Genomic DNA, 23,534 nt, shown 5'->3' on the forward strand with positions numbered 1-23,534 from the left:
TTTATGCCCCTCTTGTGTTCTTGTCTCAAATATTTTGCAATATTTGTGTGTACAGCAGTATTTTAATAAAGAATACCAAAACTGATGCTGATCGGAGAGCTCTTCTGTTTTTTTCTGCTGGTTCCTTTTAGACATTTTGTTGTTACAAGCACCATGTTTAAACCTTCACAGAACACCTGGATTAATACTGAGGTTAGTGTAGTTAAAGGTGGACTTTATTTACCAACTAGCTGTCTTTTAGAGGAAATTGGCTGCAATGGATTTCAACTCTGCTAATCGGATTTAAGGAAAGTGAATGGAAAGGCACACCACACTTTTCAGATTTTTTAAAAGCGCTCAATGAGTGTGGTTGTCATGGGATTTAATGTGAATAAGTGCAGTGTGTGATGATGTAAAATGCTGTTTTTATAGAAGGATGAACCAGGTGTAGGAAATAGGTTTTTACAGTGTATTATTCTCAAGTGTGGAGGACTTGATGGGTTTTAATAAAAAACATTTTTGCATATAAGGGGCTATTTTAATGGAAATTAATTGCAGTTTTGTCCGTCTATGCATAAGTAATCTTTTCTATTTTTGCTCAACAGCAACCAAGTTTTGTAGAACAAATATTTTGTAGAAGACAGACCTTGTGTTTAAAATTACAAACTTGTTGGAAAAGCAGGCTCTTAGTATTTTAGAAGTACGGTTATTGTTCTCACGCCGTCTGTGCTGTAGCCGTAGACTTTCATGACTCACTGTCGCAACATGAGCGTTGCCTCTTTTCTCACATCATCTGATAAGTTAAAACTAAAACTTGTTCCTCATCAGTGTGGACAGTCTGTGACGAGTGAGACGCATTCAGGAGATGAATTCAGTTTGAATTCATAATTATTTGACTTTCAAAGGTAATTCAGGAGTTGTAGTTGGATAAATCTTTACGGATGACAAATTTTGCACCAATATTTTTTTATGTATTAAGTCACAAGTTGGAAAATAATTTCAACATGTGCAACACGTTTAGAAGAGTAGGGAGAACGTTTTGAAACCTTATATATTGTTTATGAACTGGACAAAATCCCAGACCAGTCACTGATTATTCATTTAGGCAACTTTATCGCTGAACTTAATACAGTATGGAGCAAAAAGACATAATTCTTCGTGATACAATAATATAGTTTTACACTATGTAGTTAAACTGACTTATCTGCAAGAAGAAACCTGAACACTCCTGAAACGATTCACACAAACTGACACCGAAAGTAAATCAGACAATAATTATCAAATGTGACTATTGCCATGAAAGTAAATCCAAGTTCAAATAGGGAAACTTCATAAAACCAATACCAAATGTAATATTGATGTGCAACATTATTATTTCAAACAACTTCAATGATTGTTTTGAAGAACTTTGTGCAAAGGTTTGAATTTCTTGTGGCTTCTCAAGGTTAAAAATATTACATGCATGCTCTTATAGAAGAAGATCAACTGTACTGCCCATCCAGGATAACTAACATTTTAATTCTTATCCCAAACAAAAACGCTCCTTTTAATTGGCTGAATTCCTGACACAAACATTGCAAGAATAATAGACAGTAAAATCTTTTATCTGGTTCAGAACCACTTTTGTTTAACGCTCCACTGTACTCCGTACTTCAACCACCGAGGAGTTTGATAGACTGATCTGGTTCATCGAATGTGGTTAAAAAGTTCACGAATCAGGCTGACGTTTGGCACTTTGAATAAATTATTTTCTTACGCCATGACCACAACCACAATTCATGTTCAGGTACCCGGCTGAAAAGCCAAGTCAGGAAACTAACCTCTTTAAACAAGCTCTGACATTTCTAATAGGAAGAGCAATCAAATATCAGAATTAGACCAGAAGCTTGGGGATCAATATGGAACTTATTTTGATTTTTAACCAAATATCAGCAGGAGTTTATTTATATATCTTAACCCTTTTTGCATAACTTAAGAAAATCCTCCATAAACCCAAACTTGTGCTTCTAGTCCTTGTTTTCTAAGACGGTGAACATTGTTTGCTTCATAACTGGGAGACTTATGGTCAAAATACACCATAAAAAAAAATCCCCCAGTTGATAATACATGAATGCTCATATCTTACTGACAGCTGTAGGAAAATGAAACCAACAAGCTGAAAAGAATGGCATTTTATACATTTATTTAATATCTGTGAATGAAGCTATAAAAACGTGAGACATTTGAAATTTTACAACAACTAATAGCATCTTTATAATCCTTAATCTTAATTTCTATCTCAGTTGGCAGTTTATTCATGGCACTTTCCTGAAATGAATTAAATGTCATGGCGACTGTTTCAGATTAAAAATTATCTGTATTTCAGTTTCTGACCTCACCGAAAGTAGATTTTTATTGTTGAACTGATAGATATAGAGGCACATTAACATAATCCAGTGTAAATTCTGGGTTAAATAATAAAAATAATACACCCATAAATGTTTAATGCTTTCTACAAAGTAGAAATAAATACAGATATTCATTCTGTCTTATATGAATACAATATTTTTTTTTTTCCAGCATATAGCAGTTGTGCAAGAGGAACTGTTATTTAATACAGCAATGCTCCTCTTCACAAAGCAGGAGGTACCAATACAATAAGCTCTACGTAAGATCTGGAAGATTAGCTGCTCAGAGAAAACAACTGGTGTGAAACTTAATGCGTATGGAGATTTTTTTTCCTTTTGTTTCTGGTTTTAAAAAAAAAGAAGCTTGCTCTAGATTTTTTTTTCAGACGTAAAGAAGAGGACGTTATGGGAATACCAGCAGGCGTTACTATGAGGTAGAGGACGCAAACAGCAAAGTGTGAAAGCAGACCAAGTTTCTTGGATGGCTGGTTATTGATGCATGGACTCTGTTGGAGGATGTCGGAGGATTACACATCCGAAGCTAAAGGGAAGGGTAGAGGAAGGCAGAGTTGTAGTCCGGAGGAGGAGAGCAGCCCTCGTCTGAGTCCCAGTCAGCGGGCAAGATGGCGGGCTCGTCTTCACGGAGGCCGGAGAAGTTGCCGCGCAGGAAGGACGGATGGTTGTCTCTGCACTTGGAAAACATGAAGAACCTAAAGCAAAAACACACACACACATATATCGATGACTTCATGTGTGTTAATGTTATGCAAGTTTGAATTTTCTTGTGCGCTTGGTTTCAATCTGCTGAGTCACACATGTGTGACCTGTTCCTTCAACAGTTGCAGCCACAGACTACTGAATCTAGCTTATTGAATTATTTATTAACATACCAACACAATGTATATTATTACTAAGGAGAACATATGCATGAGCATATGCTTTCATTTGGATCCAACCTTCTGAATTAAAGACCTTTCACCACTTTCACTGCGTTTACAGCTGCAAGTCTTTTGGGGTTCCTCTCTACCAACTTTCTGATTGTGGCGACTCAAATCTTTACTCGTCCTTCTTTGCAAAATTTGCAATTTCCAAGTCTTGCCACGTTCCACCAATTGAATTTAGCACTGAACGTTTTGGGTTGTTTGCCCTGCATTTAGCGCCATCTTTCTTCCCATCTCTGTGATGCTGTTTGTTCGCTATTGTTCTATAGCAAATCTATAATGTTTTCACAGAATGAATGTAAATTTTCCGGGTTTAAATTACACACAGCCGGACTCCGTTTACTCTATATACGGGAAAAGGTGTGCAGATGCTTTTTGTGATGTTCACCTGCTGAGTTTCTTGTTCTTGGCGTTACTCTCCGTCATGTGCTTCAGCTCCTCTGAAGGAAGGACCATCCCGCTGTCGCTCTGCTCCTCCTAAATCGAACAGATTCAAACATGTAGCTCATCGGACTGGTGTCTGTGTTTCCAGGAAAGAGCTTGAGCAGATGTGAAAGTGTTGTCTTACATCACGGCCGTCTTGCTCCTCACAGGGTAATTCCTCAAAAGTCTGAAGTGTGGCCATGCCCCTCATGTAGCTGGGTGAAATTGGAGGTTTGACGTCAAAAACAGGGTTTGAATTTTTCTCTACTTTCTCAACATCTCTGTTTGTTCAGTTTTGTTTACCTCACAGCCACTTCATTCACTTTACTTCCTTTTCTGCATTTTTCCCTACCCCAACATTTCACCTGCATTTCTGGCATTTTCACCACATTAGCTTACCTCAGGTTTGTGACAGCATTTGAGTTTTCCTTAAAGGCCTCACAGCGATCTCCATTCACAAAAGTTTCCAGAGGAATGTAGTCTTTCCCATCCTGCTGGAGAACAGGACGTTTGTTAAACTTTAGAAATGTTTGGGGGGGGGGGTTGCAGCAAAAAGAAAGAAAAAGACAGAAAATGTTTAATGCTTGACCTCCTGGACTCTGGCTTGTAGCAGGTCTCCCAGTATCTCCACCAGGTTGGTGAAGGTGGGTCGCTCTGAAGGATTCGCCTCCCAGCATGCCAACATTGTGCTGTAGCTGCACACAAAAACACACTTTTCCTTTTACACTGAAGAAACAAAAACATGTTTAGCTAATTATGCTGTAAATCTGATTGAATCTTCTGTGTTTGTTGCTCATGTTAAACATTTCAAATTTTAAACGGACAGTTCAGAAATCTGGATTGAGGACGCCTAACACGTTAACCCTAGATTTTTAAAACTGAACTGATTACATTTTTGTATTTTACTGACATTGTGTAAATTATATTTAGCAACATATTTACTCGACACACCTACTGTGTCTTCTTTTTTTTCTTCCTTTTTTAAAGAATGCACTAAATTTGTTAGAGGAAGAAGTCTCTGAAGTACAATAAAAATGATAAAGTTCTGTTAAAGCACTTTTAAAATGCCAGGTGTTTGGTACTTTAAAAAAAATTACTCTTTGAATCATTCAACAGTAAAATAAACAATTTTTTTAGCAGAATAAAATAAAAACGTTTTATGCTGGAATAACATTTTTTGTTGCAGTTTCAGTATGGAGTTTTATTAATATCAGATCTGCTGAGCTGAGCCTGAAAAGATGTTCGGCCTTCCTAGTAAAAATTAACTTATATTCGCTTATCTCAGGTTTACAGAAAGGTATCAGTGAGGTAAAGAGCACAGAGCGTAAAAAATTATTCTCACCCCACTCAGATCTATATTTAATTCAATATTAAAATAGTGAATTAAAATATTTCCTATCAGAAGAAGTTTCTGACAGGAAATGAAACCAGTTTCTCTCAAAAGATAAGACATTGTAAAAGTATGATCATTTTTTTCTACATTTATCTTTAAATTGTAATGTTAAAAAATATGCATACCCTTGTCAACAATCCATGGAAAACTACATTCTCATTAGAGCCATGGAACTCATCTGATAATTAGTGTCTTAAATGTTTCCATTTGTGTTTTGATTTGTGTTCCTCTCATGTCTCAGGAGACATGAGAGGAAAATTAATGTCTGGCAAAATAAATATGTAGAAAACCTAATTTTGATCCCAGAAATATGAAATAACCATTCTATAGTCATTCAAATCACTCATCATTTAGTTTTTATTGGTTGCATATAAAAAAAAAAAAAGAAGAAGAAGAAAAAAAGAAAATTACAAACATTTCAGGTGTGCTGTAATCTGGCGCTCGCATCCTCGTTCCGCTCTTCAGCCGGTGGCAAAACTCCTCATCGATCTGAAGACCGGGGTAAGGAGAGGCTCCTTTTGGACAAAAACACACACATTAAGAACAACTTTAAAATAAATCCTGTGATTACAACGCAACAGAAAGAGCTGTGGATTCGCACAGCCACAGGCATCTTACCTAAAGAGAAGATCTCCCACAGCAGGATGCCGTAGGACCACACATCGCTCTGTGTGGTGAAAACTTTGTCAAAGATGGACTCAGGAGACATCCACTTCAGAGGGAGACGGGCCTGTGAGCCAATCACATTTTATTTTAAGTGTTTAAAAGGCCGCACACGTCTTCAAAAGGTCATAAGAAGTTAACATTTTGCCCTACGGCAGCTGGCAAGGCATCTTGATGTAGCATAGAGATTAGATTTCACTGGAGGCTAAAGCTAACCGCTGGCTGGCCTGAGTGAGACCAAAGCCAAGGCAGACGTCTATGGCTTAAAACAAATCCTTTCTAAAAAAAAAAAAAAAAAAAAAGCGTTGTAATGGTGCTGAGCCAAAGTTATGTCTGCAGTGCAACGTTACATATGAAGAAACCAACGATTAAGCAACTACCTAGAAAGAAACGGAGTTTAAAACTCAAAAATGCAAACAAAATCTTTGCTTTCATTGAAATTGAGTATCAGGTGAAATATCTGATGGTGAAAAGAAATAACATTTTAAACAGTGTTCATCTTAGAAGTCAGTTTTAAAGTGAAAATCACTTTAAAAAAATTTAACTATTGCGTCAAACTTGACCCCAATTTGAACTTGTGTCAAAATTTGTATCAAATTCGGGCATTACAAGGGTTTAAAATTCAGATTTTTAAAATGTGACTCTTTTTTCACCAAAGCAAAGCAACATTCTTTGAAATGTCGTCTTGCCTGATAGTCTGGGCTTTCAATTGTCGATTGTCTTGATGTAATGCATTGATTTTGTGTACGTGATAAAACTAAACTAAAACTAACACTTACACGGAAGTCGTCACTGATAAAACTGTCACAAAACTTTCATTTCTTGTTTTCAAGCTGCACTCGATCATTGCGCTTCAGGTGTGAATGCTTTTAAACAGTGCAGCGCGAGAGAAAATGAAAACTGCGTCCGATTTTGCAAGAGCCAAACAGAGAAGAAGAACAGGTGTATCATAGAAGCGTTCCTCTACTCACATCTCCTTTCCTGACGTAGTCCGGGTCTTTGTAGATGTCTCTGGCCAGGCCGAAGTCGCAGATCTTCACCACCTTATTGTCGGTCAACAAAATGTTCCTGGCAGCCAGATCTCTGTGGATGCACTGATGAAGGCACACAGAAAGCACTCCAGTAAAAATACAAACCACATCATGCAGTGTTAGGTCATCGAATATCATCAACGTCTCCGAAATAATGAGAGAAATGTCGTTTTTCCAGAGTCAGATGTTTGCACACATTAAGGGTTATTTCATTCTAGTAGAAGCACAAGGGGAATGTTCATTCAGGAGAAGACGAGATAAACATGTTTTGGTGCAAAACGTGTAAGCCGATCCCAGAAAGGAAAAAAACACAGATCCTGTGAAGTGGCTGGTTGACACTGGGGAGAGAATGTCAACACTGAAATTGATCCTGTGGCGCTGAAAAACGATCGCAAAAGCACAAAATCTCGTCAAGCGTGTTTGGTCTAGTTTCTAGTGAAAATACCTTGGTACACTTGATAAGACACAACTAACATACAAGTGACTTTCCAGCTTCTTTTAAGTTGATAATTCCTTAATATTGACAAAGAAGTACTAGTTTGACTGGCACATTATTCAACTTACAGGAGAAATGCCTTTTTATACGTGAAATAATCTGCAAGAGGAGCTAGTACTTTTTAAAAGTCACCATTAAGGAATTATTTACTTGCTCCTATATCTTGCTGAAACCATCACACCATTACGACAGTGAAGTATGGGGGCAGTAACTCCATGTTGAGATGCTTTTTTGCTGCAGGAGGGACTGGTGGACTTCACAAAGTAGATGTTTTTTATGAGAAAAGAACATCATGTGGGAACATTAAAGCAGTATGTCAAAGTATCGTGCAGTAAAGTGCAAATCAGAAAAGGGAAATAAAGTCAGTGTTTCTTTTGGAACCTTCACTAAGTTCCGATCTTATATATAGAAAATGTGTGTGCAGAACTGAAAAGGTGGTGTGAGAGCTAGGCAGTCTATAAGCCGGACTCGGCTGAACCAGTTCTGTCACAGAACTTCAGCAAACTACTGTGAGAAGTTTAACTTCATTAAACTGAAGTTTGTGCGACATCAAACCTTGCGGGACGCCAGAAACTCCATTCCTCTCGCCACCTGAAAGCTGAAGGAAATGAGATCCTCGAGGAAGAGAGGAGAGGAGGAGGACAGGGATTTGGGATCTATAGGAGAAAAAAACTGGGATGAAAACCAATCTGATTAAGTATACATTTAGGAAGATGTCTGGAAAGTTTTGGTCCTACCGGGACATTTTTCTTCTGTATCACCAAACTCAGCACTGATGCTGCTCTGGCTGTCAAAGAGGGTTGAAACAAAACTGAGCGGTGCCTCTGTCCCACCTGCCTGCTAAAGGAGGAGAAACAGACAGTTCATATGATCAAATTTCAGTTTTATTATACCTGATTTAAAAGAAACTAGAGTTGTTTTTGGACATTTCGGGTAACAAGCGCTATTTGACTTATCCGGAAATGTGTGCAGTAATTAAGGAAACTCATGTTCTGCGCGATAACATTTTCATACTTCAAACAAATTGCAGAAGTGAGTTTTTTAGGGGTCGGATTTTGCAATTATGCACACCAGAAGAGGCATTGAGGTATCTCTCGAAACCACAGAAAATAGCTGCAGAGCTGTTCACACTTACCCGGCCGTGCACATACACGTCCCTCTTGCTCTTTAAGAAAGCAGAGAGGTTTCCGAAGCGACAGTACTCGACGATGACCATCAGTGGTCCTGCATGCAAAAGCAACGCGTCAACCTTTAGTTAGAAGCTGCCAGCTGAAATCCTGACCTGTGCACTTAGAAATAAGCATGCATAGAAGCTGGACGAAACAAAGCACCTCCTGGTTTGGTGCAGGCCCCCAGCAGGTTAACCACATTCAGATGGTTTCCAATGTGATTGAGGATCTTCAGCTCAGTCATCAGGGCCTTGTGTTCGCTGCTTGTGGCTCCCTCTGGTGGACAAAAGGTAGAACAGTAAAACAAGACAGATTTTTTTTTTTTTTTTCAGTTGAAGTCAAGATCAAGAAAAAAAAAAAAAGATGAGGTGAGCACCTTTGAGCATCTTCACCGCCACAGTCCTGCAGCTGGTAGAGCTGTCGATACCAAACGCGGACGCCTGGATCACTTTACCAAAGGCTCCGCGGCCGAGAGGTTTCCCTGTTGAAGAGGGGGTCGTGCGAGAGACCCGGAAACAAGAGGTGTGTCAATTAATTACTAATAATCACATCCATTCCAGATGGGAGGCGCTGATAGGAGACCTCATCAACCGTCTGGACTAACCGGGTCCCTCCCTGATCGCGGAGGGAGTTGATTATTCCCAGTAAACACCAGTTGAATACTCCACGCTGCAGCTGATTAGCCCAACACAGACGACACAGACGCAGAGTCTGATTAGTGGAATGAGAGTCACTCCCAATAATAACCAGATAAGACCGATGAGAAAATCCTTCTATCAGTTGTGTGATCACAAACACCTTCCTCGTTTCCCCACTGAGCTCCAAACATCGCTCTGATCCCACAGAAGACTACGACACAGAAATAAATATACATCTTTGATAGATTAAAGAAGCGTACCTAATTTGAGACGCTCCCGGGGGAACTCCCATTGGTTGGGGTCATACTGCAGGCGGTCACATTGCTCCTCTATGGGCCCCTCTCCGGTGTCCACTATGATTGATAAGTAGTCTGCTTTGTGGTCGGAAATGTTGGGCTTTGGAGCAAAAAGAGAAACAAAACCACGTTCTGATGAATAAGATATTCACAGGAGAAAAAAAAAATCATGCAGCTCACGTTAGATTAGATTAGATTTCACTGGAGACTAAAGCTAACCGCTAGCTTTAGTCTAGAGCAGTGGTCCCTAAACTACGGCTCGCGGGCCGGATCCGGCCCGCCTCCACATTTGGTCCGGCTCCCTGAACAATACCAGAGAGCTTTTAGATTTTTTTTCATTTACCGTATTTTTCAGACTATAAGCCGCTACTTTTTTCCTAAGCTTTAAACCTTGCGACTTATAGCCCAGTGCGGCTATATGAAGATTTTTCTTCAAACACCCTGAGGCTCTTTAGCAGGAAGTGAATCATTTGAAGTCAAAATTGGAAATAAAAGAAGAAAGCGCCCATTAAAATGGAATTAGGTTTTAATAGGGAATTGAAATTTGAGAATGTTGTTGATCAGTTAAATAGCATTGAGGGGAAAAAGAAGATTTGTAGTTTTTTTTAAATAATACTGGGATCATTAAATGAGGCATAGATATTAGGATTCAATAGATGGCAGTAGTGCAACAATAATGGATGCAAGCTGCCGTTGAAATCTAAAGAAGAAGAAGAAAGCGCCTATTTTTATTTAGCACATGCTAGTAGCAGACACAAAGAATCAGCACTTTTACTGTTACAGTTGCCGTTTGGAAACTACCGTAATCAGTTCAGTTACATCTAAACTTGGCAACTTTTTCTTTTTCAACCGTAATAAATGTGATATTCAATTGACCTGTTATTACTCAAATTTTGGGTGTCCGCCCCCCTCTGCTTCTGCTGCATCGCTGCGGAAAACCTGGAGCGGCAGAAATATCTGCGGCTTATAGTCCGGTGCGGCTTATATGTGTATGTTTACTGGTTTTTTTTTAAAAAACTTTGGGGTTTCAGCTTATAGTTTATATATTTCATAAATAATGTTATTTCTTGGATTTTTTCTGTGAAGAACCCAGAGAGGGTTGTTTAATAATCATTTAGTTCATTAATAGTGTTATTATTTATTTCTTGACTTTTGTCCTGTGAAGAATCCAGAGAGGGTTATTTGATTGTGCTTTCTGGAAAACAATAATTTTTTACATTTAGGCACTCCTGCAATTGTCACACTTTTTCTGTTACAAACTGACTCCAGCCCCCCACCAGAAAAGGGAAAAGTTATGTGGCCCTCACAGGACAAAGTTTGGGGACCACTGATCTAGAGGTTAAACTAAAGCTATCGCTGGAGTCTAATCGCTCCAGATAAGCTAAGCGGTTAGCTTAGCTGGAGACTAACGCTAGTCTCCAGTTTAGCTTGGCTTGAGTGAGACCAAGACCAAAGCAGAGTAAAATTCTGACTTATACCTTTATTCATTTTTGCTTTGCAGCACAAAATGCAAAACTGCCCCATTCTAGGAAAATACAAGTTTGTTGTAACGCTTAGCAAAATATGAAAAGGATCAACTGATACGAAAGCTTTGCATAATAATAACAACAACAACAACAATAATAATAATAGTAATAGTAATAATAATAAAAAGTGGAACGCGTCCATGACAGATCCACCCTAAAAAAGTTGTCGTAATTGTAAGCAATGTTTTTGTTGCCCCTCACCTGTTTCAGTTTCCGGATGAAGAGCGTGAGCAAGAGCCAGAAGAGAGTGGCCACCACACACGTACATGTTAGTGTGGGAATTTCCAGAAAAGAGACTTCTGATACGCCTGTGCACACAAAAATAAAATTTTTTTAACATTTCCACTGTTGACCTTTACATGTTGAGAATGTAATTCGGCCATTTGAGCATTGAAAAGACCCAAATTAGCACAAATTCATGCCTATAACGAGTGTAAACTACAAACCAAAAATATATTTTTTCCTATCACAGCAGATTATAAAGAGAGAGAAGACAAATCCTTTCACATAACCCCTGGACGATCATATCTTTCTTCCTGATTTTATTGCCATTTTCACCATCAAGCTGTAATCTGTAAAACCTCCATCCATTCTTCCCATTAACTCGCCCAGTTTATTATTGTGACTTTTTTAATGGGAGGGTGAAGAAATGCCCAGCTCAGTCCAGCATGGCGACTCTGTGAGATGCGGGCCGGGCCCTTCCGGAGGAAATGAAAACGGGAGACAGCTTCCTTCCTGGCTCATCAGGACACAACACACACACACACCTACACACACGCACACACACCTACACACACACGCACACATGCACACGCACACCACTTCCCTATCTAAACCTGGACTGGGAAGTGAGTCCGCCACTAGTGCTTCCAGCAAGCTCCATCTCCTCTCCCACCTCCGGATACGTGTGTGTGTGTTTGTGTGGGTGTGTGTGTGTGTGTGTGTGTGTGTGTGTGTGTGTGTGCGTGTGTGCCCATATGTGTGTGAATAAGGAAAACCGAACAAAAGGCAGAATGCGTTTATGTTAGAACCTACTTTGATCAATGTTTACTCAGAAACATGACATTCATCATGTCCCATTAATAGAACTGACACGACTCACCTCTGAGTCTAAGTTTTACATGAAACGATGTTGTGTTCTGCACTGTGTGTGCAAATCGAGACTGTGCGACTTTTTTTTTTTTATACTGCTGGGAACAATGCACAATAAGAAATGCTCATATAAGGAGGTGCGCTAGCTTTACGTTTCAGCAAGCGGCCAGTCATCGAAGGAAACACATTCTTCACTTACTGTTGACCCGAATGAAGGCAGAGCTCTGTGCAGACCCCCTGTCGTTAGTGGCCAGGCACGTGTACAGACCCTGGTCGTCGACCGTTATTCTGTCTATGTGGAGAGTCCCATCTCCTTCTGACAAGACGATGCCTGATAAAGGAAGTGGGAAGGAAACGTCTTAAAAACTACAGCCCACAAATGTACGTGTCTGAGATGTTCTTCCTACCTGACCCCTGCTGCAGAACCTGTTCGTCTTTGTACCAGGTGATGGTTGGCGGAGGGATTCCTTCAGACTCACAGCTGAGAACCACGGAGCTGCTGGCGTTCACGGTGCGGTCTGTCAAATTACTGAGCAGCACAGGAGGCTCCAGAGCTGAAAGAAGAGCGAGATGCCATTAAAACGGTTATAGGCAGAAGTTTCAGCTGACATTTATACGTTCCTTCCACTTCACAATTAAGTAACTCAATATAAGAGTTTTTTAAATCTTTTTCAAATCTGCAAGGCAACTAAAACAAGTATTTGACTTATTTAAACTGCAGTCACAAAATTAGGGAAGCTAATTTAGATGTTAGAAAACATGTATTTTAATGGGTTTCTGAGAAAGCAGTGACAACAGAACATGTTTCATTAACTGCTTTATTTACAGTAGGACTTAGTGAGAATAAGTGAACTGCAAGTCTAAGCTTGTCTTCTGGTGCATTTAATTTGATCTTAAATGATTTTTAATATATTAGTTATATTAGAACTGACTGAGTTATTCATAGAATAAATGCCAACTGGTATTAAATAAGACTCATGTTATTTCCCCCACCCCACTCTTTCCTGGACGTGAGCCACTTTTTCATAATAATTGTCCTCTGCTGCACAATCAAAAGTAACCTTGGTTTTGACCTGTGAGTCAGCTGCAGTTTCAGTCCTCCTGGGCAATTTTATTTTAAAATGGGATTTTTTTTTTTTCCAGAGACACAACAATGCATTATTTCAGCATAAGGATGGGGCTCACGGTGACTTGAATGCAGCTTGTCCTGCACTATAATTAAACCACAATGCACACACCACTAGTTGTTCCCAAAATGTTTTCATCCCCATGGTTTTATCCCCCCCCCCCCCAGCGGCCCGCTTTTTCTTCTTCTTTTTTTACTTTTTTTTTTTTTTGGTCACCCTCTGCCTCTCTAGTAATTCCCTTGTGGGGGTCCTGAGGGAGGAAGCTGACGTGTTTACCCTGATTGTGTAGAGAACAGCAGTAAAAGACATGGAGAAAAGTCACTTAACCACTGCGACTGATTGTTGTTTCCCCTATCTTCCTCCTGGACAACAATTGATGATTGTCAGCGGGGGCCGGGGGAGCCTGACAGTGTCTGATTGGCTGATTGTTCCTCCAGCTCTGTGCAGGGGCCTGTAAATGTGGCATTGTGGGAAGTGCCATTGTGTGCTCTTCCTCCGCACAAAAGCTCATTCCCACGTGAAAGAGGTGCTTAGCTGGAGCGCAGGAGCAAAGCTACGTCTGGGTGGGGCCCCAGGAAGCTGAGGTGAACCCGATTCCCAAGAAACAAGATCATTGCACGAGAGTGGAGAGTGTGGAGGTTGATTGCATGCAAGGGTCTGATCTTATAAAACAAAAAGTACACTACCTATTATTCTAAACAGAGAATATTAAACTGATTTAGAGGGACGCAATAAAAATAACACACAGCAAAATGCACAAGAGCCTTTCTTCAACCCCATTTATCCACCTTCTAGCTCTCACTAGAAGATTAAGGTTCAGGAACTAGAGGTGAAACTGCAATTTCACCAATAAAGCGACAAATATTTCTACTGTTGTAAAAATAATGTATTATATTAATTATTAGATGTATAGTAACATGTCCTCTATATATTTTTAGGAGTGAGAGAGAGCAAAAGATTTATTTCATGATTTCACTAAAGAGTGAAATCAAAGTTTTTTGTAATCTTGACCTCAGGTTTTCACGTAAGTTATTGGGGGAAATCTTGGCAACCTCTCGGAGAACTTTGGTGAACTATTGTTTTTATAATTGTAACCACTCATTTGAAGAATAATAGCAGTTTACAATGTTAGCACTGTAATTATTTTATCTTTGTTTTAAGATAGTAAAAGTAGGGGTGCGGTGGTGGCATAGGATTTAAGTTCCAACAACCCCCTTAAGGAGGCCTTAGTCCTCGATGCGGTTCGAATCCCGGCAGGAAAGACATGCAACGTTTTCCCTCTCTCTCATTACCCAATTCCCTGTCCTAGAACTTTCAAATAAAGGCCACTAGAGCCACAAAAAAAACCTCTTAAAAAATAGTAAAAATGTATGATCACTCAAATCTGCTTAATTGGCAACATATTAGAAAAACACATTAGAAGCTATAAAGCCATAGCTGCTATTAGCTATAAAATGGAGCCTCCTGTGCTGCAAATGTACATTATATATACCACTAATATGCTTTTAGTATTGTGTTTAAATTATATTTTTAAGGGAATACAAAGTGAAATGCTTAGTGCTAAGCAGTCAGACTTTGAAAGACAAGCCTGACTGAACAACTTACAGCTTTAATTCTGCTGAGCATTGATTTAGAAGCAGCTTTGTATTTATTCCTCAGGTGTCACATTTCACTGCTTCTCTTTTTGCTTTTCTAAAACTGAACATGAATTTGAATGGCAGAAAATTTCAGGTTTTGATGTAAGTCACCGGCAATGTTTTGGCAAAAGAACGTGAGGAAACAATGACTCACTTGTGACCTCCACCTGGGTGTCCAGGTGCTTCTCCTGCCCACTGACGACATGTTGGGCGGAGCATCTGTAGGCCCCAGAGTCCCCGCCCGTCAGGTTCGTCAAAATCAGGACCACAGTGTTGGAGAACTCCCCCGGTTCCAGGTGACGGACGTTCCAGGCCGGAGTGCGGGGTTCACCTGTGTCATTCAGCTTTCGCCATGACAACGCTGTGTACAGGTACTTATTTGCAGAACAGGCGAGGTGAAGGTCCCCACCCTCCCTGGCCGGCTCCAGCTGGCTCACACTGAAGCCCTCTGGGACGTCTGTGGAAAAAGGAGCGCGGCTTGGTGAGGAAAGTTTACAGATCTGCTGTTTGACGGGAAAAAGCCTTCTCAGTTTCTTGTCATGACTCCTGACACCAGCGGAGCAGATTCCTCCGCTCTCCTTACCTTTGATGACAATGTTGAATGGCTATTGTGAGCAAAAACAGCAAGTGGAATACAGTGAAAAGGCTTTTTATTTACTTTAGCCATTTGAAACTTCCCGTGGAAACGGCCTGAGAGTTTCCTGATGGCAGATAGTGTTTATCTTTACCGAACACCCCAAGGCCTCCCGAAATAAAGCGGACCTGCCAGTCCAAGGAAGTTCGCTGTGCGGGGAAGTGGAACGATAAGAGCCACTGGTTCCTGTTGCGCTCTTGCTCACATTTAGGCAGTCTGGCCTCCAGACTTAGACACAGTCCATTAAAACACTCAAAAAAAAAAAAAGACAGAAAACAGTTTGACCTGCATTGCTTGACCCAAATGTAGTTTTCAGTACAAACAACCCTGCAAAGTGCAGTGATGCATGTACGCCACATATACCTGCTTATTTTAAGATCTCTGATCTTTAGTGTTTCGCTGCAGTCGGTCTGTTCCTCCCCAAATCTGTGAGCAGTTTTCTTTCAGTTTCACGTCGCTTTAATTCCTATTTTACCTGTTCGATTCATTAAAAAAATAAATAAATAAAAAAATCACACTTGCAGTGACATACATCGCCTTTTTGAGTTGACATCGTGGTGAAACGCTCTCAAAAACACCATTCATGTTCTTAGACATAATTGAGGAGAGTAAATGGAAACAAAGTTTAACATCTTTAATTGGATTTTTCTACAAGGACAGTAAGAAAAGAGCTTAAAGGCCTTCTGCATGTGCACTACAAGTAAAAATACCACAGCTACATCGTGATAAGTTTTGTCTCAGTCACCTGTGACGTAGAAGGGAACATCCAGCTGGTCTGTTCCCGCAGAGTTGGAGGCGAGGCAGCGGTACACTCCAGACACCGAGGCCTCTGCAACAGTCAGGACCCCCACTGTCTGTCGGAGACCAAACATCCTCATGAACATGTTGCTGTTATAAGGAACGTTCATGCTGAAATACCCAGACTTGTTTCTCTTTTTGTGGCCTATTTTTCCGTGGAATGACCTGAGAAACAGGGCTGGACTTCCTGTCCGACTTATAGTCATCGTCTAACACCTGGAGGGATTATTTATTTGATTAACTTAGGGTAGTGGAGACAATTATAGATTTATCACATCCAGAGTGATGAAATTAGAGTGTATATTTCTGTTAGTGTTGACGATGATGAAAATTGAAAAATATTCCTTTTCTCAGAAAATGTGAAGATTTCATAAGACCCCAAAAAGAACCACATGAGGTAATTTGTCAAAGAAGCTGGCTGTTCACATTGTGCTGTATCAATGCAATGGAAAGTTGAGTGGAAGAAAAAAGTGTTAAGCCTTATGTCACAGTTTGTACTATAACTATAGACTATGATTTTCACTTTCTGAATTAAGTGATATTTAAACATAAAACACAATATTCCAATTTTTGGAGATGTACCTGTATGCGTTTTAGTGTTTCAATAGAATATGTGAAACAAATTAACATTTTGATTTTCTTATTTCTCGAGGTGCACCTGTAAGCGTATATAAAACTCAGAATATATGTATTGTTTAAATTACAACACAAATATGTACTCTATTTAACGTAAACAAACTGCAGCCGTATTTCTCCAGCGTGTTGGGATTTTTTTTAGGGCTTCTCCTACCTTCTTGTTCCCCTGAAGGACTTCCTGCGTGTGAGTAACACTCAGGATGTGGTTGTACGCAGATGCAGCAGGGAGACTCTCCGTCACGGGGCTCCACTGCGAGGAGGAGGATGTCGGACACCTTGAAGGAAGAGCAGGAGAAGCACACAGACTCAGCTGTGTTGACAGAAGACATTATATGATAATTCCATGTGTGTGAGTGGGTGTATTTTTCCCAGCTGTGCTCAGCAGGGGGGAAATGCCTTGATGAGATCCAACATCACCAAGCCGTTTTTTTATTAATAGCACAGAGTAGAGTGCTCTCTCTCTCTCTCCGTTCGGCAAGCTGGTGCTGTGAACTCTGAGGTAACACCAGTTCAACTGTGAAGGATGCGGGCTGGTATTGTCATTCCGCCATTAAGCTTCCTTCCATTCTTAAAAAAAAAAAGAATCATCCCACATTTCCAGGACAGGAGTTCCTGTCCCTCAATGACTCCCACACGTCTAAATCCATAGATTGCGCACCATCCTACCGGTGGAAACCGGTGCTTACGCAAGAAGCGCTGCTGCGCCCATTTTACGCATATCGACTCACGATGATGAGGAAAATTCACCAAATGGCCCAGGAACAAGGGAAGAACCGTAAAAATTCCCATTAAGCTTAGTCGATGCTGGAAACGTACGTGTTCTGTTCTTGACATGGAAAATGTGACAATGTGATTAAAGGGGTGGCCAGTTTTATTTATCTAAACCAAATAACGTAACATAAAAAGACAAACTGCATGTCTTTCTTGACTTTTAGGCAAATAAAATAAATAGGTATTGGCGCTTAACTAAAAGCAGGCTGCTTATTGTTAAAATATGCTAATGTGATGGAGCTCCAAAATTTAAGTCCAATAGTCTAATTTTTAAATGCCTTTTTTTTTAGCAATAGGTAAAATTGATTTTACATGATTTTAATGCTATGACTCAAACACTTTAATTTGATAGTAAGTTTATTGTAAACATTTTCCACTAACAAAATTGTTTTGACATAAAACTCTTCTTCCAAATTTTTGAAAATATGCTTAGTGACAACTTGGCTGTTTAAAACCAGACGTCTCATTTCAACATTGCTTTTTGAGTTCTGTTTAGGTCCAATTTCACAGGTTATTATTTCTAATGACATTAGTTAATATTTATAATAAAACACATCCAGATTTAACTAATTATTAGCTTTATCCTAGTAGATCGTTACTACTGATGTATTAACCTTGTGATAGCAACTAGTTATATCGAATAAATTACATTTGAGTGACTTTTGAAAAAGGAGTATTTTTACTATATTGTACTTTGTTCTTTTACTTGAGTAATTTTATTATGAAGTATCTCTACTCTTAATTGTGTAAAATTTCTGGATTCTCTAACCACTGAATAAAAAACAAACATGTTTTAACCAAAAATTTGCCAGTCACACACCAGCAGCTTTTGTTAAAGTTTCATAAATTTTATATTGAAAGAAACAGATTTGGATTTTATTTTTTGTTACTTATATGAATTATTGTCTTTTTACCAAAATGTTCACTTGACTGATTTTTAAATATTTTATTTTTAAATATTGATCAGTTACTCAGTACTTGAGTAGATTTTCACCAAATAATTTTCCAGCACACATAATAGTTGTTGGTTCAGTAAGATAAATAATCAAATTGTCTCTCCAGAAAACATCTTTCAAACTGTATAGTTTTGTGTGTCTTCTTGTCTTTCCCATTTTGCGGAGTGGCTAAGTGAAAGGAGGCTCTCTGTGTTTTATAATAATATATTAAAACCCCAGGAAAGTCATAGATTAAAATTTAAATTTCACAGACTTTCAAAAATAATAATAAAAAATTGACAGAACTGCTTTGGATACAAATTGTCTTTGGTGTCAATTAAACAGATTTTCTGTTAGAAACAATTGCTATTTGTCACCTGGCTGAATAAATGTAATAAAATTAAAATATTTTTCAAAATCATTGAATGGTAAATGATGCCGTTTTAATGTAAAATTAAATTAAGTATTTTACACCCGGGATACGTCACTAAATCCTTGTTTTCATATCATTAAAAAAATGATAGGGGTTTCCGCACCAAGTGTCACAGAAGAGCCGCAATAATCAGAACCCCTGGAGATGCGAAAGCCTAAAATAACTCGACCTTCTGTATTTAGACATCCTCACTGTAAACCATCACTTCCGCTTTGTTCGCTGATCCTCTGCCTGTTTAGGGATATGTCACTGCTCTCTGTCTCTTCCTGGATCTTTGTCGTCATTCTGCTCCGTCTGCCCTGAGCTCCTCCCTAAGCTTGGCTCCTCTCTGCTCCCTGATTGCTCTTCCTTTTGGCATCAAGATAGTGTGTGTGGCTGCACAAACGACCCACCCTGTGCATGACATCGTGCACGCATGAGGAAACGCACCTCACCAGTCTCACCAGCTTACTCTCCCACACTTCACAGGAGAAGCATCCACTCTCAAAGTTAGCGCTGAAAAGTAAAATTAGTCGGATGGATGAGTTTTAGACGCAGAAAGTGATGCAGACATACCACATTCATACAGTATGTGCCTGCCAACAGGGTGAGAAGCCGCTGCTTGAAAACATGAATGGACTCTAGTCCAAGTTGCGTGTGAGAGTGATGCGTATTTGTGTGTGTGTGTGTGTGTGGTCATCTCCTGTCCTTTCTTCCTGTCCTAACCTGCAGCCTGAAATACACTTGAATGTCCCTGGATGTTCCCGTCTCAATCCAAAAATAACCACACCAGCAAAATAAACCAGTACACAAATATGAGCATGTTTTAATGCAAAACAAAACACCACAAATAAATGATATAACACTTCAATACGCTTTAACAGATTCATACAGAGATGGCAAATATTGACATTTGTCTTACGTAAGTTAGTTGTATAAAATTATTAAATATTAGATTCATATATTACTCATAGAAACATCTGTATACAGAGAATGAATCACATTGGCAGACACCCGTAAAATGGTACACATGCATACGGCACAGGCACACTGACAAAACTTTACGCAAATGGACGCAGATGGACACGCTGAAAGCTTCACGACACTCATCATCCTCTCAAACTGGTTTGCAGGATCCACTCATACACGTAGGTTTTATTTAACTTCCATTACAAATGCAACAGGGATGCTATACTGACACCGTTTGATATAGAAAAAAAAAAAAAGGAAACATTTTAACATGGGGTGGGATAACACAGGATAGTCTCTGGTCTGTGCAGACCTCCTACATGGTAGGCTTCTGCAGATCGTCAGTCTTTTTGTTTGAAAGAGAACTGAAGGCAGCCCGTAGTGAACGACACAAAGCTTTGTCCTCTCCCCTGTTTCACCCGTTGAAGGCAAAACGTGTTTAAACCGTCGACGGGGGCTGCTACAAATCGAGACAGAAACTCACAGCTTTTGTGGATGTCAGAATCAGATCAGGGTCTTGCAAGCATTGTTCGTGCACCCAATATAGTACCACTCTAGGACACAAAAAAAAAAGCAAAGCAGCTCTGAGAAATGCAGCTGGTGGATAGATGGAATTGCACTTATTCTGGCTCATAGTGTGTAAAATGTAAGAAGCATTAAACTACAGGGCAGGCGGACAAAGGGGAGGGACTTAGATTTGGCAAATCATGTAAATAAATAAATAACTAGTAAAGCAGGTGTCCATATATCCTTAATGTTATGGCTTGCTTAACGTCATCCTCCTGTGTTTCCTGGTCTTCACTGCTCAGCAGTGTTTCAAGTCTCTTTCCTCGGTTTACAGTTCAGCAGGATAATCACGAGGTGGTATTGTCACTGAGGGTTCAGGCAGTAGTGGAGATGTGTGAGGAGGTGGAAAGGTCCTGTGTGGGAAGTGGTTGGGGAGTTGTTCCTCGGTGGAGGTGGAGGATGCCGGGTTGCTGTGGAGGGCAGAGCTGGTGAGGGAAGGAGGCTGGAGAGGTATGTGGGGGGGCAGCAACGTTTCGGGGGAAGGGGTCTGGGGGTGGGGTGGGAGCACTCAAGAATAGATCAAGCTCTTGAGGAAGCGGACTGTGCCACGTTTGAAGACGAAGGGACAATCACGCCGCTGGGAAGCGTCTCACGTCGGAGCGGAAGCCAAACAACGAGAGGAAAAGCGCTCTGATTTTTGCACAGGAAGCCCAGTGCGCCTCCTGCCAGGGCCAGATAAGAGCGCCGAGGTTCCCAGGGCCAGACCCAGGAGTGGACTCAGGACCCAGGCGAGAGGCCACCCATCAGTCTGGCCCAGCCTGGCCCACGGTCCCCGGGCTTCCTCCAGCACGGCGTCAGGCTCGTGGTGCAGCGGGGCTGCAAAGAACAAGGGGCCTTGTGAGGATCCAACCAACACTAATAATCTAGAGACACACTGAATGCAAAACACTGAAGCAGAACCAGAACAGAGCTTTCACAAAGGACCTTAAATTAGCTGAGGCCAAATGAAAACTGAGACATTCAACTATTTTAATTTATGAAAATTGTTTAATTTACATTGTTTAATTTATTTCGAGGTTAATTTAAAAGTGAGGTTCTATTAAAAGGTTCAATACGGTTTATATCTTACCTCCTGTGACAAAAACATCTAAGTAGCTTAAAGAGCTAAATTTTATTGCGTTTTGCAGTTAATCATTTTACTCTGGACTCAATGATAATTTAGTTGGGGAATGGCGACCTTCCTGTATGAAACTTGTTGAGAACAAACATGACACAAAAAAATAAGGCCGTCTTTGAACCAACGAAATTGCATTTATTCAAACTGCTAAATATGCATTTCTATTTGTCGCTCTACTTTTATGTCAGATAGTTGAACAGAAATGGTTGACTTTTTCCAGTCAGGGTGCATATTTAAGACAAGAAGATCGTTCATAACGCACTGCTCTTTTTCGCCATTTCCGATTTCTGTGTGGTTAACTGTCTAATGAAACATGTTAATAAAATTCTGTTTTCCATAAGTTCTTGTGACATTTGGAGTTCTTCAAGTCAAAAAGTCAGATTTATTAGACTTAGACTTCTCCAATCTAAAAACAAGCAGAGTGGTTAAAAATAATTATGATGTCGTGTGAGTTACATAGCAAATGTAGCTAAGAGGCAAAGAACTTCCTGTTAGCAACACATGTGAAGGTTTTCTGGTTAGCATTACCACTTAATAAAACTGAAAAAAAAAAAATCCACTGGTATTTTTGCTTTTTATTTCACCTTCGGTTGAAATTAAACATTTTTACTGGTTGGAAGTGCTCTAAATGTTATGTTTCCAGTATAAGTTTTATACAGGAACAGCATTGGTGATACACCACCTAGCTTCATTCTTCTGTCTAAATATTTATCTTTCTCTTTGTAGATAACAATATAACCCAATGAAAACTTAACGACAGGTTTAAAGTTTAGAAATTAACATTAGCTTAAACTTCCATGACCTTTAACAGATTTAATGAGGTCTTCTAAGGATTTGGCCCCTTTAGCCTTCTGGTCCAACAAATCTAAATTAATTTGAAATTAAAACTCCAGGAGAGTCATTTCCTGTAAGTAAAATATTAACTGTTTAACCTTTTAATTGAACCTCGTGTCAAAAACTCTTAACTGTTCCTTTAATTGCAAAGTGATGATGATTTTAAAAGTGGTAAAAAATGGGATTAATTCTAACCAAATGGGTTTTTTTTAAGTTTCACATAAAACAGATTGCATTTGACATCTTAAAAAAAAACAAAGACACTCACTTTTACATCCAAAATACACAACAAACGCTGGATTATTTCAATCTCAAACTCTGTTTCTATTGTGGGTTTTTAATATGTTTTTAATGAGTCTTCAAAGTTGAGGTGAAGAGAACAAAAACTTTACATTGTTTAAGTGAGACTTAGCGCAGCAGTGATGTTTTATTGCCATTTACTGTCACTGGGTTTGAAAATAAAACCTGCATGTCTCTAATCTGAGTTCCTCTGGAAGAAAAGTGAAGGCATCGTGGTGTGGCGCCACTTGAGAGTGCCAGGGTCACAGGTCAAGTACACTGATGATGTCAGTGTGTCTCAGAGGAGGGAAGAGACTGTGGGCGGCTGCTGCGAAGCTCTCAGGTAATACTTAACCTTTCTGACTGGGTCGTTAGGAACACAATGAGCCTCTGACCTCCAAGAACGATTTAATCAGTGTTCCTGCCAAGGTGGCTGCTTTAACACTCAGTGTTGACTCAGTGGCTGTCTCTCCCCGTCAGCGGGCCGGGCCATTTCTCATGAGAACTTTGTGTATGAGAGTGTGTGTCAGATATAAGAAAAAAGCATCACAGGATGCAGTGTGCAATCACAATAATAAACAGGCCTCTCACTCTGCGTCCTGCGCAGGAAATTCATTAAATCATAGCGTTTGATTTGGAAACCAACAAATCGTGACTGAGAGCACGGAACTGGCCTCCATTGAAGTGTGTTTTTTCTTCCCTGTCCTTTCAAGTCTGAGATACACTGTGTACCGTGTTTTGTGAGTGTAGGCGCACACACGCATTCACACACGTATGAATGGCT

The 23,534-nt window shown here is 39.8% G+C and overlaps 1 protein-coding gene across 2 annotated transcripts in view; it reads right to left on the reverse strand.

The window, feature by feature from the left end:
• Positions 1-2,144: 2,144 nt before the first annotated feature.
• The window catches only part of flt1 (fms related receptor tyrosine kinase 1), a 35,634-nt gene continuing 14,244 nt past the window's right edge, over positions 2,145-23,534 (reverse strand). Inside the window, exons 11-30 of one of the 2 annotated variants that reach the window (XM_008396277.2) lie at positions 17,021-17,141; positions 16,178-16,286; positions 14,953-15,255; positions 12,442-12,588; positions 12,234-12,365; positions 11,144-11,250; positions 9,381-9,516; positions 8,859-8,963; positions 8,645-8,758; positions 8,449-8,537; positions 8,051-8,153; positions 7,869-7,969; positions 6,758-6,880; positions 5,742-5,853; positions 5,539-5,638; positions 4,320-4,425; positions 4,130-4,221; positions 3,876-3,945; positions 3,696-3,784; positions 2,145-3,076 (exon numbers count right to left, since the gene is read on the reverse strand). In XM_008396277.2, the coding sequence (XP_008394499.1) occupies positions 2,908-3,076; positions 3,696-3,784; positions 3,876-3,945; positions 4,130-4,221; positions 4,320-4,425; positions 5,539-5,638; positions 5,742-5,853; positions 6,758-6,880; positions 7,869-7,969; positions 8,051-8,153; positions 8,449-8,537; positions 8,645-8,758; positions 8,859-8,963; positions 9,381-9,516; positions 11,144-11,250; positions 12,234-12,365; positions 12,442-12,588; positions 14,953-15,255; positions 16,178-16,286; positions 17,021-17,141 (2,428 nt within the window). In that variant the 3' untranslated portion in view covers positions 2,145-2,907. Of the gene's footprint in view, positions 3,077-3,695; positions 3,785-3,875; positions 3,946-4,129; positions 4,222-4,319; positions 4,426-5,538; positions 5,639-5,741; positions 5,854-6,757; positions 6,881-7,868; positions 7,970-8,050; positions 8,154-8,448; positions 8,538-8,644; positions 8,759-8,858; positions 8,964-9,380; positions 9,517-11,143; positions 11,251-12,233; positions 12,366-12,441; positions 12,589-14,952; positions 15,256-16,177; positions 16,287-17,020; positions 17,142-19,790; positions 21,337-23,534 lie in introns of those variants that run through there. The other variant, XM_008396278.2, reaches the window with a different exon arrangement.

This window comes from Poecilia reticulata, linkage group LG20, assembly GCF_000633615.1.
Source record: "Poecilia reticulata strain Guanapo linkage group LG20, Guppy_female_1.0+MT, whole genome shotgun sequence".
Classification (NCBI taxonomy): Eukaryota; Metazoa; Chordata; class Actinopteri; order Cyprinodontiformes; family Poeciliidae; genus Poecilia; species Poecilia reticulata.